Source organism: Nycticebus coucang, chromosome 5 (assembly GCF_027406575.1).
Source record: "Nycticebus coucang isolate mNycCou1 chromosome 5, mNycCou1.pri, whole genome shotgun sequence".
Taxonomy (NCBI): Eukaryota; Metazoa; Chordata; class Mammalia; order Primates; family Lorisidae; genus Nycticebus; species Nycticebus coucang.
Window position 1 is genome coordinate 64400605 of NC_069784.1, and position 12599 is coordinate 64413203.

At 44.6% G+C, this 12599-nt stretch overlaps 1 protein-coding gene across 3 annotated transcripts in view; it reads right to left on the bottom strand.

The window, feature by feature from the left end:
• MDN1 (midasin AAA ATPase 1) overlaps window positions 1-12599 on the bottom strand; it is a 170033-nt gene that overhangs the window by 7057 nt on the left and 150377 nt on the right. For 2 of the 3 annotated variants that reach the window (XM_053591190.1, XM_053591189.1), the window contains 11 exons: window positions 11208-11349; window positions 10114-10280; window positions 9414-9566; window positions 8410-8557; window positions 5897-6219; window positions 5468-5632; window positions 3799-3900; window positions 2962-3163; window positions 2280-2450; window positions 1092-1249; window positions 393-482 (listed from right to left, as the gene is read on the bottom strand). In XM_053591190.1, the coding sequence (XP_053447165.1) occupies window positions 393-482; window positions 1092-1249; window positions 2280-2450; window positions 2962-3163; window positions 3799-3900; window positions 5468-5632; window positions 5897-6219; window positions 8410-8557; window positions 9414-9566; window positions 10114-10280; window positions 11208-11349 (1821 nt within the window). Of the gene's footprint in view, window positions 1-392; window positions 483-1091; window positions 1250-2279; window positions 2451-2961; window positions 3164-3798; window positions 3901-5467; window positions 5633-5896; window positions 6220-8409; window positions 8558-9413; window positions 9567-10113; window positions 10281-11207; window positions 11350-12599 lie in introns of those variants that run through there. The other variant, XM_053591191.1, reaches the window with a different exon arrangement.

Sequence of the window (12599 nt, forward strand, 5' to 3'; positions counted from 1 at the left end):
CTCATTCATGACTCTTATTAGAGTCACGTCTCAAAGGTAAAAGTGACCAGTGAGTGCAAATCCCTCAAGTAACACACCCAGTAGGAGGCTTCCTTCCAACACCCAGAGCCAACCCACTGTGGCAGAGCACTTGATGAGGACAGCAGATACAACAGAGTTGAAGGAACTAAACTGGCCAGTTTCTTTCTGTTCTAGTTCAGCCACAGAGCTGGTGCTGAAACAGACAGAAACCAAGGGACAGACTTAGACTTTAGAATTGTGATTATATTTCTCTCAAGCCTGGTCCAAAGGTAACTAGAGCAAAAAACCTACGAAGTTTGCAGTATCTTAAAAAAAAACAAACCCAAAAACAAAAAAAGTCAAGATATTTTATGACAAATCCAGTGACTTACTTCTTCTGGGTCTCCAGAATCATGTGGCTGCCACGTTTCCAGCTGTCTCTCCAGCTCCTGTCTTAGCTCACTGACATCTTTTAAAAAGGGCTAAGAAAAAAAAAGTCTCAGATAAGCAGCAGCCAGTGTGGGATTCCCTGAACTGGCATAACCAGCTGCCTTCCTCCCTGCAGTGTGACCTCAAGTATGCAGTCAAATGCCTGAGATTCAAAACTGCAACAAATTCAGCAGCAAAGTGATAAGATGCCAGACAACCGTTCACATTCTGACCCCATCTTAGAGACTATATGGAAAAAGGAAACTTTAAACATTTATAAATCTACTCTATAATCAAGCCAGACTGCCAGTAAGTGAACTATTAAGGAAAAGAACTCAATTAAATGGCCCTTCCTGGCATTAAATCAAAGATTCTTTCTACTTAACCATCATCACCTTCTAATTACTGTGAAGATTCCTTACACAAACATGGTGAGAAGAGTGGGACACGAGAGCCAGAGGCCCAGGACCAGAACCACTGTTAGGTCAGGTCGTACAACCCTGGGACTAACCACTGCAACAGTCACCTGCTTAAAGAACACATGTGACACCGAAAACTTTCTAAAAATTTCAAGAACATGATGCACCAAAACAACCAGATTTTCCTTCTAAAGGCAAAGATTTAAAGGCAACTTAGAATTATATTTTAATTTGTTTTAGTACCTGGTAAATGGTACCCATCAGGAACTGATGGGCTGTATGGATGGTTGAATCTCGGCTTCTCTCTGGTTTCCCATTCTCGGTCTCCTTGTCAGACTTGTCTGTGCTGAGAGCTTCATCTTTCTCTGTTTTAACACTTTGGGTCTCCACCTCATCAGAGCCTAGTTCCACACAAGGACACAAACACTCATGTGTACAGTATTAACATAATGGCTGGCTGAGCCTTTGCTGTTGCCCCTCAGTCCTCACAATTAATCAAACTATGTAGTCACTCCCTCCTCAGCATTTTTCCACGTTTGGTCCAAATCTCCTTTCTATATGAAACAGGCAACTGCCAATTCTTACTCCCTAATTTACCTGCCTCCCTAACAAGGCAGATGTTTTGGGGAGAAGAAATAGTTAAGACTATAGTTTATCCTAACAGCGTGATTCTTAAAACTATGTGCATGCAGAAGTTTGAAAAAATTAGGGGAAAACATAGTTCCATTTTACAGATGAGTAAACTGATACAAAGACTTCTTTTTTTTAAACAGAGTCTCACTATGTCACCCTTGGTAGAGTGCCCTGGCATCACAGCTCACAGCAACCTCAAACTCTTGGGCTTAAGCGATTCTCTTGCCTCAGCCTCGCAAGTAGCTGGGACTATAGGCGCCTGCCATAACGCCCAGCTATTTTTTTTGTTGCAGTTGTCATTGCTGTTTAGCTGGCCCAGGCTCAGTTCCAACCCACCAGCCTCGGTGAATGTGGCTGGCGCCTTAACCACTGTGTTATGGGCGCCCAGCCTAGAACTTTCTTAGCTATGCATTTTCCTCATACAAATTTTGAACACATTTTATGCTAATATTGTATACTTTTATATAATTGAAAATATCATTTCTCTAATAAGAAATAGTCTTTCTCATCCCAGCTGCCGTACATGTACTATTCTGTTTTCTTCAACATATCTTAAAATGACAAATGGGATTTTATTGGAAATTTGTGTTTCAAGGGTCTCCTTTCTCCTTGATGGATTGTGTCCTGCGACACCACACCTCACAAATAAAATGGTGAAGTTAGCACTGGCAGTGTATTCCTCTAACCCATGGCCATGGACTAGGATAGAAACCGAACCCCAGACCACACTACAGCACACTGGAACTGGCAGCTCTAGGTCAGTGTGCTCAGGGAGGGCATGTGCAGCCCAGGACTCACTGAAGGTGGCTGTGGTGCCCGACTTGACCTCCTCGGGCTCTAGCGGCTCCATGTCTACTGTGGTGAGCTCCTCGCGCTCCTCTGTGTCCATGAGGATGTCCTCCATCTCCTCCTCTTCCTGATCCCTGCCAGCCTCCTTTGAAGACTGTTGCTGCTCCTTGCTGGCCACATCTGTCAACAAAATACATGCACACACGCACAGATGCACACATAGGGCTTAGGTCTTTGCAGAACAAAGCAATGAGCGGGCTATGGTTTCTGTCACTTCTAGCTTCCAAAGTTCTACTAATGCTGGTTGTGCCACTGACTAGCTACATGGCCTAGACACATGTTTGTACCTAAGATTTCCTGCTGACCTACTGAAGTTTGTACCTAAGATTTCCTGCTGACCTCCTATCTCCCACAGAAGTCATGAAGCTCTAATGAAGAACAGTCTTTCTCATCCCACCTGCCGTAAATGTACTATTCTGTTTTCTTCAACATACCTTAAAAAGACAAATGTGATTTTATTGGAAATTCGTGTTTCAAGGGTCTCCTTGATGGATGGTGTCCTGCGGCACTACAGTTACTATGTACAGTCACAATGTACAGTGACACAGGAACGGGATGTTTATCTGGGTTTTCGATGCTATGCCCAGCACAAGCTCTCAGAGCAAAGGGAACAGCTTTCCCTGCAACATACCATAGGTCTGTGCATCATATGAGTCGTTGCCTTGTTTAATGTGCTCAAATGCGTCTGCGTCCTCCACCTGCACCCAGGGCTGAGCTGGGCTCTGCTCAGAGTGGCTGTCCGCATCCACAGTCCTGAGCCTCTTGTGTACGTGCTCACTGTGATTGCCCATAGAGCGCTCATTGTCAGCTTCTCCAGGTTTCCTCTTAAAACTCTGTGGGAAGTATCAGAAAATTCTTCAGAGCTCTGTCTATGATGGTGAACTCTTCAAGCAACCATTAAGTCCAGGAGGTGGCTAAGTAAATGAGGTGAGCCATACGATAATGGGATGCAATGTAGCTATTAAAGAGAATGGGGATTCTATATACTTCAATAGAATAATCTCTGTATCTAAAACAAAGCAAGGAAGCAAAGAAACACACCCTTGCACATGCATATGTGCCCGCATTATATAGAGAAAGCATTCTGAACAAAGAAAAATTGCTAGCACATCAGATCTGGGGAGGCTCCCTGGAGTTGCATGTGACTAGGGATAAGATATGCAGGTTTTTTAGGGGACTTTTTTGTATACTTATTTTTATCATGTGTATAAATACCATGCTGCTAAAAAATAAATTTTCAAAAGCGAGACAATGGACAGTGCAAAGAGAAGACATCTCATAGTCCAGGCTCTCAGGCCCCACAGCAGGGACAGGGCGAGGGTTCAGGAAAAAGCCCCTGTCCTGGTCTGCTAACCAAGGCTGCCATCACTTCTGGTGGATGGCATTGTTTTTCCCTTAAACCGCTACATTTAGAGCATCTTTTTCTACCTCCACCCTTTGCCCAGTTTAGTTAAGGAGTGACAGAAACCTGTGTGTTTTTCCTGGTATGTTTCTGGGAGGCCAGCCGGGCAAGGAAGTTGGACTCATGGCCTTCCACCTGGTTTGCATCTGCAGCTCCAGTTCCGTGCTCCTAGAAATCCAAGCAATGGAAGGGTGAGCTGCACAGAGCGGCACAAGCGCTGGTCGCTGCACTGGGCACAGTTGAGTCTCCTCAGAGTCACAGGCTCCCTCCTGCCTACTCTGGGACTTGCCCCAATAAGGCCTGGCCTCCAGGCAGGAAAAGAAACATCTTGATACTAAACTCTCAGCTTGTCTAGGAAAGAATGTATCGCTCCAAAGGCAGGACAGACCCCGGTTAGGAACCAGGATTCAACAACCTCTGTGCACCCTGGGGAGTCATTTACTTCAAGGAGGCTTATTTTCCTCAAACGCAGTGGAGAAAACAGAATGTGGGGCGTCTACCATGGGATGTTGTGAAGACTGACTGAAGTAACAAAAATGGTTAGTGCTCAATGGAAGCTCAGAGAATGATTGCGGGGATGCTGTATGAAAAATACAAATGACAGTTACTATCCCTGAGAGAAATGGGGTGCAGAGCTAATGGAGCTGTGCAGAGTTCCTGCAGTAGCCAGATTCTCTCCTTCTGCTCTTCCTAGAGCACCAGCACCCTGAATTCTGGCCTGATTAGAGCCCATTACCACCAGAGTCAGGGAAAACGTGCTTTGCTTTTTAAATTAAGATGTTCAGAAGCCCAGTGATGAGCAAGGACAGCAAAGCTTCCTTAGAGGCAGACCCTGCATGGAGTCTGAAATTGACCTTTACTTCCTGGGGGCTCTCTGAAAAACATGGAGCCGGTTCTCCTGTTAACCGTTAAGAACTACCATGTCTAGTAACTTTTCTTTGTGCACAGCACTTAAATACAGCCTGTGGCTCATATTCTGGGGCTGGTCCTGGGAGGCATACGAAGACAGACATGTGGTCACGTACTGCATAATGCTGTCTCAGTTAACAAGGGACTTCATATATGACACTAGTCCCATAATATTATAAGGACATATTTTAACTGTGCCTTTTCTATGTTCAGATGCACAGACACTTCCCAGGTGTTCAGTGCTATGACACCTGGCTACAGCACTCAGCACAGGAACATGCTCGCAGGTTTGCAGCCTGGGAGCAAGAGGTGACACAGATGGTCTGGGCTGTAGTGGGCTGTGTCATCTCAGTGTGTGTAAGGACACTCATTCTATGACACTCACGCAGTGACAAAATCATCTAACAAAGCATTTTTAAGCATGTATTCCCCGGGTTCAAACCCAGCCCCGGCCAAACTGCAACCAAAAAATAGCTGGGTGTTGTGGCGGGCGCCTGTAGTCCCAGCTACTCAGGAGGCTGAGGCAAGAGAATCGCTTAAGCCCAGGAGTTGGAGGTTGCTGTGAGCTGTGTGAGGCCACGGCACTCTACCGAGGGCCATAAAGTGAAACTCTGTCTCTACAAAAAAAAAAAAAAAAAAAATGTATTCCCATCATTAAAGTCTGACTGTATGACCATTTTCTCAAAGAATGGGATATAATCTCAATGTCAATAACAACGAAACAAAAGACCAAATGTAAATCAACTCCTGCTCAGTAGAATGTGATTTGGATAGGGAGAAGATGGCTCCTAGGAGGTCACCGTCCCTGGCAGTGAGGGCCCATCACCTCTCGCCCCTGCTCCTTCTCGGGTGCAGCCCCAGCCAGCTCCACAGCCTGCTGACTCTGCATGTTCTCCACACCAGTCTGCCCGCAGGAAGCATGCTCCTCCCGCTCTGTAGCCTCTGGCACCTGCTCCTCTGTATCAGAGCACTCCCCTTCTTCTTCCTGTGGCTGCAAAGAAATCAAACACAGCATTAAATGATCTGGGGAAGAGCAAACGGTGGGGGACCCTAAAGCAAGCAGGTCCCCATTCCTCGCCAACAGGAGTCTGCAGGGAGGGCATCAGCCACAGTCTTAAAACAGAAACTTAGAACTCCTTGACAATACCATCTGCTGATGGAGAAGTATCCTAAAAGAGATTCCACTGGGAATAAGGTAGTTTCTTCTCCCGCTCATTATTTTGAACATAAGAAAAGCCAGACATCCCACAATTACCTGCAGCTGTAAACCTTGATTAACAGAGACATCATTGCCTCCAGGGTTCTCCTCTGCTTCCTGGTCCTCCTCTCCTGGAGCCTGCTGCTGCTGCTCCGGATGTTCCTCAGAAAGCTCCCCAGCATCTGTGTCTTGGCTGCCAGCTCCTGTGTCCATCTCCTCCTCCCCTTCCTTCCTGTCATCTTCACCAGGGCCTTCCTCAGGCTCATGTGGACCCTGACCTTCACTCTTGTCAGTCTCTGTCTCTTCATTTCTTTCTTCCGCTTCATGACCTGCTTCTTTCAAATTGACTGGTTTTTCCTGTATCTCCAAAGGATTCTCCTCTGGATGGATGCAACAAGAAAAAAATGTCACAGAACTTTTAAAACGTATATGATTTCTTAACCTGGGAAGTAGTTAGGCAAGTGGTGTTTTTTTTTTTTTTTTTCTGAGACAGAGTCCCATTATGTCACCCTCAGTAGAGTGCCATAGTATCATAGCTCACAGCAATCTTAAACTCTTGGGCTCAAGCGATTCTCTTGCCTCAGTCTCCCAAGTAGTGGGGTCTACAGGTGCCCGCCACAACACCCAGCTATTTTTGTGTTGCAGTTGTCATTGTTGTTTAGCTGGCCCAGGCTAGGTTCAAACCCATCAGCTCTGGTGTATGTGGCCGGCACCCTAGCCGCTGAGCTACAGGTGCCAAGCCCAATTATTTTTATTATTCTTTAAAACAAGGATTGACAATTATGATCCAAAGAGCCAGATCTGGCCTTTCACATGTACTGTAAAGTTTTACAGAAACACAGCTGTATGTTTCCCTGTCAACTTGCACTGCCTACGGCTGCCTTTATACCATAACAGAACTTGGATTGTAACTTACAAAGCCCAAAATATTTGACCCTTTATAGAAAAAGTTTGTTTACTTCTATTTGAAACCATGTGCACATCATATACAATTGTTTCAATGGCACAATTATGTTTTATTTCATTAAAAAATAATCCATTTATAAAAACCATAAATCAAAAAATAAAAATTATAATAGGTTCAGCTACTTGGGAGGCTGAGGCAAGGGGATCACTTGAGCCCAAAAGTTTGAGGGTGCTGTATGGTATGACGCCATGGCACTCTACTGAAGGCCAAGAAAGTGAGACTCTATCTCAAAAATAAAAAAGTTACAACGGGAAAATTTTAGATCAGATAGGAAATGACAATTTACTGCTCAATTATCATTGTGAATGATAACTGGCAGACATCATTGTTTATCACCTTCAGGAAATACAACACACATTAAAATACAAACAATCTTCTTTTTTTTTTTTTTTTTTTTGAGAGAGAGCCTCAAGCTATCACCCTGGGTAAAGTGCCATAGTGTCATAGCTCACAGCAACCTCCAACTCCTAGGCTTAAGCGATTCTCTTGCCTCAGCTACAGTCCCCAAGTAGCAGGGACTACAGGCGTCCACCACAACACCTGGCTATTTTTTGGTTGGAGTTATCATTGTACTTCGGCCGGCCTGGCCTGAATTCAAACCCACCAGTTCTGGTGTATGTGGCTGGGGCCTTAGCCGCTTGAGCTATAAGTGCCAAGCCAAAATAGAAACAATCACAGCTGAAAAAGTTTTGTTTGTGAAAAAAGAGTTTTTCTATACTTTGGACACCTGGAAAATCAGTTGTTTTAAAAGTCTTTTAAGTAACTTTATTATTATTTTATGATTATCTTACTAGTAAATTATTTAAAATAACTGCTCCTTAACACAACACAATAAATAGCACAAACGCGTTGAGATATTTACAAGCCGATTGCTTACCACACTCCCGGTGGCTTTTAAATTTTTTTAATTTTATGCTTGCTTTTTAAGGTTGAAACCAGATACTAAAATTTAACATCTACAGAAATGGTACCTTTTATTTACTCTTTTGTAGCTTACTGTTTATGCTCTACTGTGGCATTATAAAGAGACAAGTATATACTAGAATGGATTTCTGTGTGTACCTGACTCGTTAATCAGAGTGGGTCAGCTGACGTCCCTGTCTGGTGAGGCCTCTCTCGGAGGCACAGTGCACATGATGCTCTCAACTATCCTGAGACAGTACTCACTACAGTACTCATGCAGGTGCCAGCTTGCCGTCATGTGTGACATGATTTCTCTTGGGTTCATTCAGTCTCATTCCCCGCTATAAACATACAGCTATCAGTAACTGAAACCATCATTTCCTCACCAGAGGCCTGGCCTCCCCGGAATGCACCCCGTCAGCCCAGGAGGTGGGATGCACAGCAACGGCCGTGCAGAGATGGCACGACGTGCGAAGCACCACCACAGGAGGGCAGGAAACAGTGAGACTCAGCTGTGGACCTACTCACGTGAGGAACGCTACAAAGGAAAGGCAAACAATTTCCTTAAACTAAAGCTGAACTAACTGAACGCAATTTCCTACCTGGCCATGACACTGGCCTAGCTCTCTGAAGAGAAACCGGTTACTGCTCATCTCTCATGAGCTCCCACTTGGTCCTTATGGGTTTCGGAAAGACGCACCTTCTGGTCCTTCACTGTCTGTGTCCTCGCCACCATTCTTGCCTTCACTGTCAAGATTCAAGTCATCTGGAAGGTCCAAGGCCTCAGGTTCCGGTAGCATTTCCTGATTGCCATGGTAAGGGTCCACCTCACTCTCATCATATTCACTCTGGGGCAATGGACAGAACAGGGTGAAAAAGAAGAATGATCTTTTTTGAAAGCTAGAATTCTGGGCTGGGCATAGTGGCTCACGCCTACAATCCTAGCACTCTGGGAGGCCAACGGGGCTGGATTGCCTGAGCTCAGGAGTTTGAAACCAGCCTGAGCAAGAGTGAGACCCTGTCTCTACTAAAAATGAAACCCTGAGGCAAGAGGCTCGCTTGAGCCCAAGAATTTGAGGTTGCTGTGACCTATGATGATGCCACAGCACTCTACTAAGGGTGACAGAGTGAAACTCTGTCTCAAAAATAAAAACTAGAATTCAGGATGGCACCTGTGGCTCAAAGGAGTAGGGCGCCAGCCCCATATGCTGGAGGTGGCGGGTTCAAATCCAGCCCCGGCCAAAAACTGCAACAACAAAAACAAACAAACAAACAACAACAAAAAATTCACATGAAATTAGTTCTAAGCATTTACACCATGCTGAGAGAATATAACATCTCATCCCTAAAATTATAAGCACAAATTCGTATTTGAATACTATTTTTAGACCTTTCGTGTTGGACTTTCAAATTTCATATTCTATACAGATTATTTAATCTCAAAGAAACTTATGAGATGCTTATGAGAAGAAAAAAAGAAAAGGACCTCCGGTTTTAGCTTCAGAAACACAGCATGAGCCCAAACAACTACCTCATCAGTAAAAAAAAAAGCTAGGTATTTCACATTCTGTTAGGAGCTTCTGTTGCACTTTGTTTTGTGAGGCATTCAATGGACAGGAGGAATCCTGAGATAGCCCCAGAGCCACACAGGCTGTGGCCCTGGCCTTGAGGCAGGAGAGTTGCTCAGTTCTATATCTTCATTACCTCATCTATTTGTTCATTAATTTTGTCTTGGCCTTGAGCACCATCATCAGCTTCTGCTACTTCCTTTTGTTCCTCCTTATCTTGCTGGTTTTTATCTTTGTTTGAATTCTTAGCATCTAAGTTGTCATCTTTAGCAACAAGTTCAGAGTTTTCCTAAAAGTCAGAAGAAGGAAAAATGCAATGCCATCACACTCAATTCAAGAAGCTGGTTCCACAGGGGTTAACGCAGCTCCCAGACACACACAGTTTCTGCCTGTTTGGCTTATCCCACGGGTATGTGCACCAACAAGGTGTTACCTATGACATGGAGAGAACAGGCCCCATCTCCCCGACAGCAGCAGGGGTGCATGACGGACAGGGGATGGTGACCAGATGCATCACACTGCCTCTGTAGGGTCACACTCGGCCCCGGTGCCCTCCTACGCTGGCAGTGGGAAGAATTCAGGGGCCCACAGCATCTGCCCTGAGTCTTGCTAACCTCCTTCCCCAGTAACATGTGAGATGGACCAAAGTCAGGCTACTCTTTTAGCCCTGAATACAATCAATGAGATAGGATAGAAAAAAGAAAAAAAGAGGGATGGAAGAAAGAGAAGGTAAAGATAGAAAAAGAGGAGCAGCAAATGACAGGGAGTGAGAGATAGAGGGCAGATTACCTCTTCTCAGCCTAGGGACGTTGGGATGTGGGGAATCTTTTAATTACCTCATCCATTCCTGGTCCTATTTCTTCGGTTTTATTGTCGTCTTCCTCCTCCTCATCCTCATCACCCCAAAGCCTCTCATCCAGCTTGTCAGCTTCCTCACCGTTGAGATCGCCCATCTGCTTATCCAGGTCTCCACCTTCACTGTCTGATCGCTCATCATCCTGTTCTGGAAGGGAAAGTACCGTGCTGAGCTGGGCAGACCTGAGTCTGTAACTGTGAACAGCTCGTGAGAGGAATAGCCAAATAGCAATAAGAATGTCTGCTTCTGCTAGTGGGGCAAACACCTACACACAGGACTCAGCAGCCTCCCAGGCCTTAATTTCCTATCTCTGTGAAATGATGACGTTGGACTAGGAGATCTCTACGGGTCCTTCCCCCATCTCCAACATACTGGCTTCCATGATATTAACCAACATTGAAAATCAGGTCTAGACCAATTAATTAAAACTTTCTTGCTTTTGTCTTTGCTCAAGGTCTATTTTGTCAAGGTCAAGTGAATATACATTCTTCAACTCTAGGATCACTTGGCAGCTGTTACTTCTGCAAGATCTTCACTGCAAATAAAACACTGTATGTCAAATTAAACGAAAAAGTGGACTACGGCACAGTGAATGGTCTCTGTGTAAACACACATATATGTAATAAGCAGAAAGAACTACACCAAATTTTACTAAGTGGTTCTGGTGTTGGGCCTAAGAGGATCTATTTCTTTCCTACATTCTTGTTCCAAATCATCTAAAACAAATATGTACTACTTTTATACTTAGGGAAAAAAATATTTTTAAGAAACGACCCAGAACGATTTGCTGTTTGTTAGAAGCTAGTTCTGTGAGAGATGGGCACTCTGTCCTCCAGGCCTCCCTGAAGGGTACCACTGAGCCCTGCGGCTAGCACCTGAGGCAGCAAGGACATCGTCAGTCCACAGCCTGCGTATAGTCAGAGGCTGTGATGGGCTGATGCTGAGGGTGTAAGCGCAGTTAAGCAGAATAATCAACTAATCTCACAAGATTACAACAGGTTCCTGACTGGGAACTTGTAATTCACTAGATAAGGTATGTCAAAAAGAAGAGTGAAGTGACAGGTAATCTCAAACCTTGTTCTTCAAGCTCCCCACCGTGCACCTTCCCATCAAAGTCTTCTGACATCTCAATAGCATTGTCTTCTCCTGGGATGTCGGGTTTTGAGTCCGGATCCTCTTTGTCTTTTTCTTGACCCTTGGAAAATGCGTCTTCCACCTGTATCCAAAAACCATCATGGAAAACATGAATAAATGTTGTGACTTCACTAATCTTTACTTCAGCTGTGGAATATAAATGTCAAGGTTAATGACAGAAAAATACTTCTTCTGATAGTAGAAAAAGAGAACCAACAGCAGTTTTTGCCATATGAAATCATTTATAAAAGTTTGTTTTACATTGCTGGAGTTCATTCCCACATTATTGCACTTATAATCAGATAATATGAAATTCTGAGGGCGGTGCCTGCGGCTCAGTCAGTAAGGCTCTGGCCCCATATACCGAGGGTGGCGGGTTCAAACCTGGCCCTGTCCAAACTACAACGAAAAAATAGCCGGGCGTTGCGACGGGTGCCTGTAGTCCCAGCTACTTGGGAGGCTGAGGCAAGAGAATCGCTTGAGCCCAGGAGTTGGAGGTTGCTGTGAGCTGTGTGAGGCCACAGCACTCTACTGAGGGCCATAAAGTGAGACTCTGTCTCTACAAAAAAAAAAAAAAAAAAAAAAAAGAAATTCTGTTCAAGTTTTTCTTTTGGAGACAGAGTCTCACTATATCACAGCTCACAGCTCAAATTCTTAGGCTTAAGAGATTCTCTTGTCTCAGCCTCCCAAGTAGCTGGGACTACAGGCACCTGCCACAATGTCCGGCTATTTTTTATAAATGATGCAGTTGTCACTGTTGTTTAGCTGGCCTGGGCTGTATTTGAACCCGCCAGCCTCACTGTATGTGGCCGGCACCCTACCCACTGAGCTACTGGTGCTGCCCTTGTTCAAGTTTTTTAATTCTAGAGAATTGTAATAAAAAAATTCATCACGGGAGGGGGCGGGGGGCACGTGGAGGGAACATAATCAGTGTGACCACAACTATGGCGCATTTTACAAGGGTACATGTTAAATCTAAGTATAGAATAACTAAGAAAATGTGGTGACAGCTATGTTAACCAGTTTGATTAAAAAAAAAAATCCATCAACTTTACTGTATTATCTATATATTGTGTGTGTGTGTGTGTGTATATATATATATCTGTTTTTTGATACTGAGTCTCACTATGTTCCCCTGAGTAGAGTGTTGTCGCATCACAGCTCACAGCAACCTCAAACTCTTGGGCTTAAGCCATTCTCTTGCCTCAGCTGCCCAAGCAGCTGGGACTACAGGCGCCTGCCACAATGCCTGCCTATTTTTTTTTTTGTTGCGGTTGTCATTGTTGTTTTAGCAGGCCCAGGCTGGGTTCGAACTTGCCTGCCTCGGTGTGT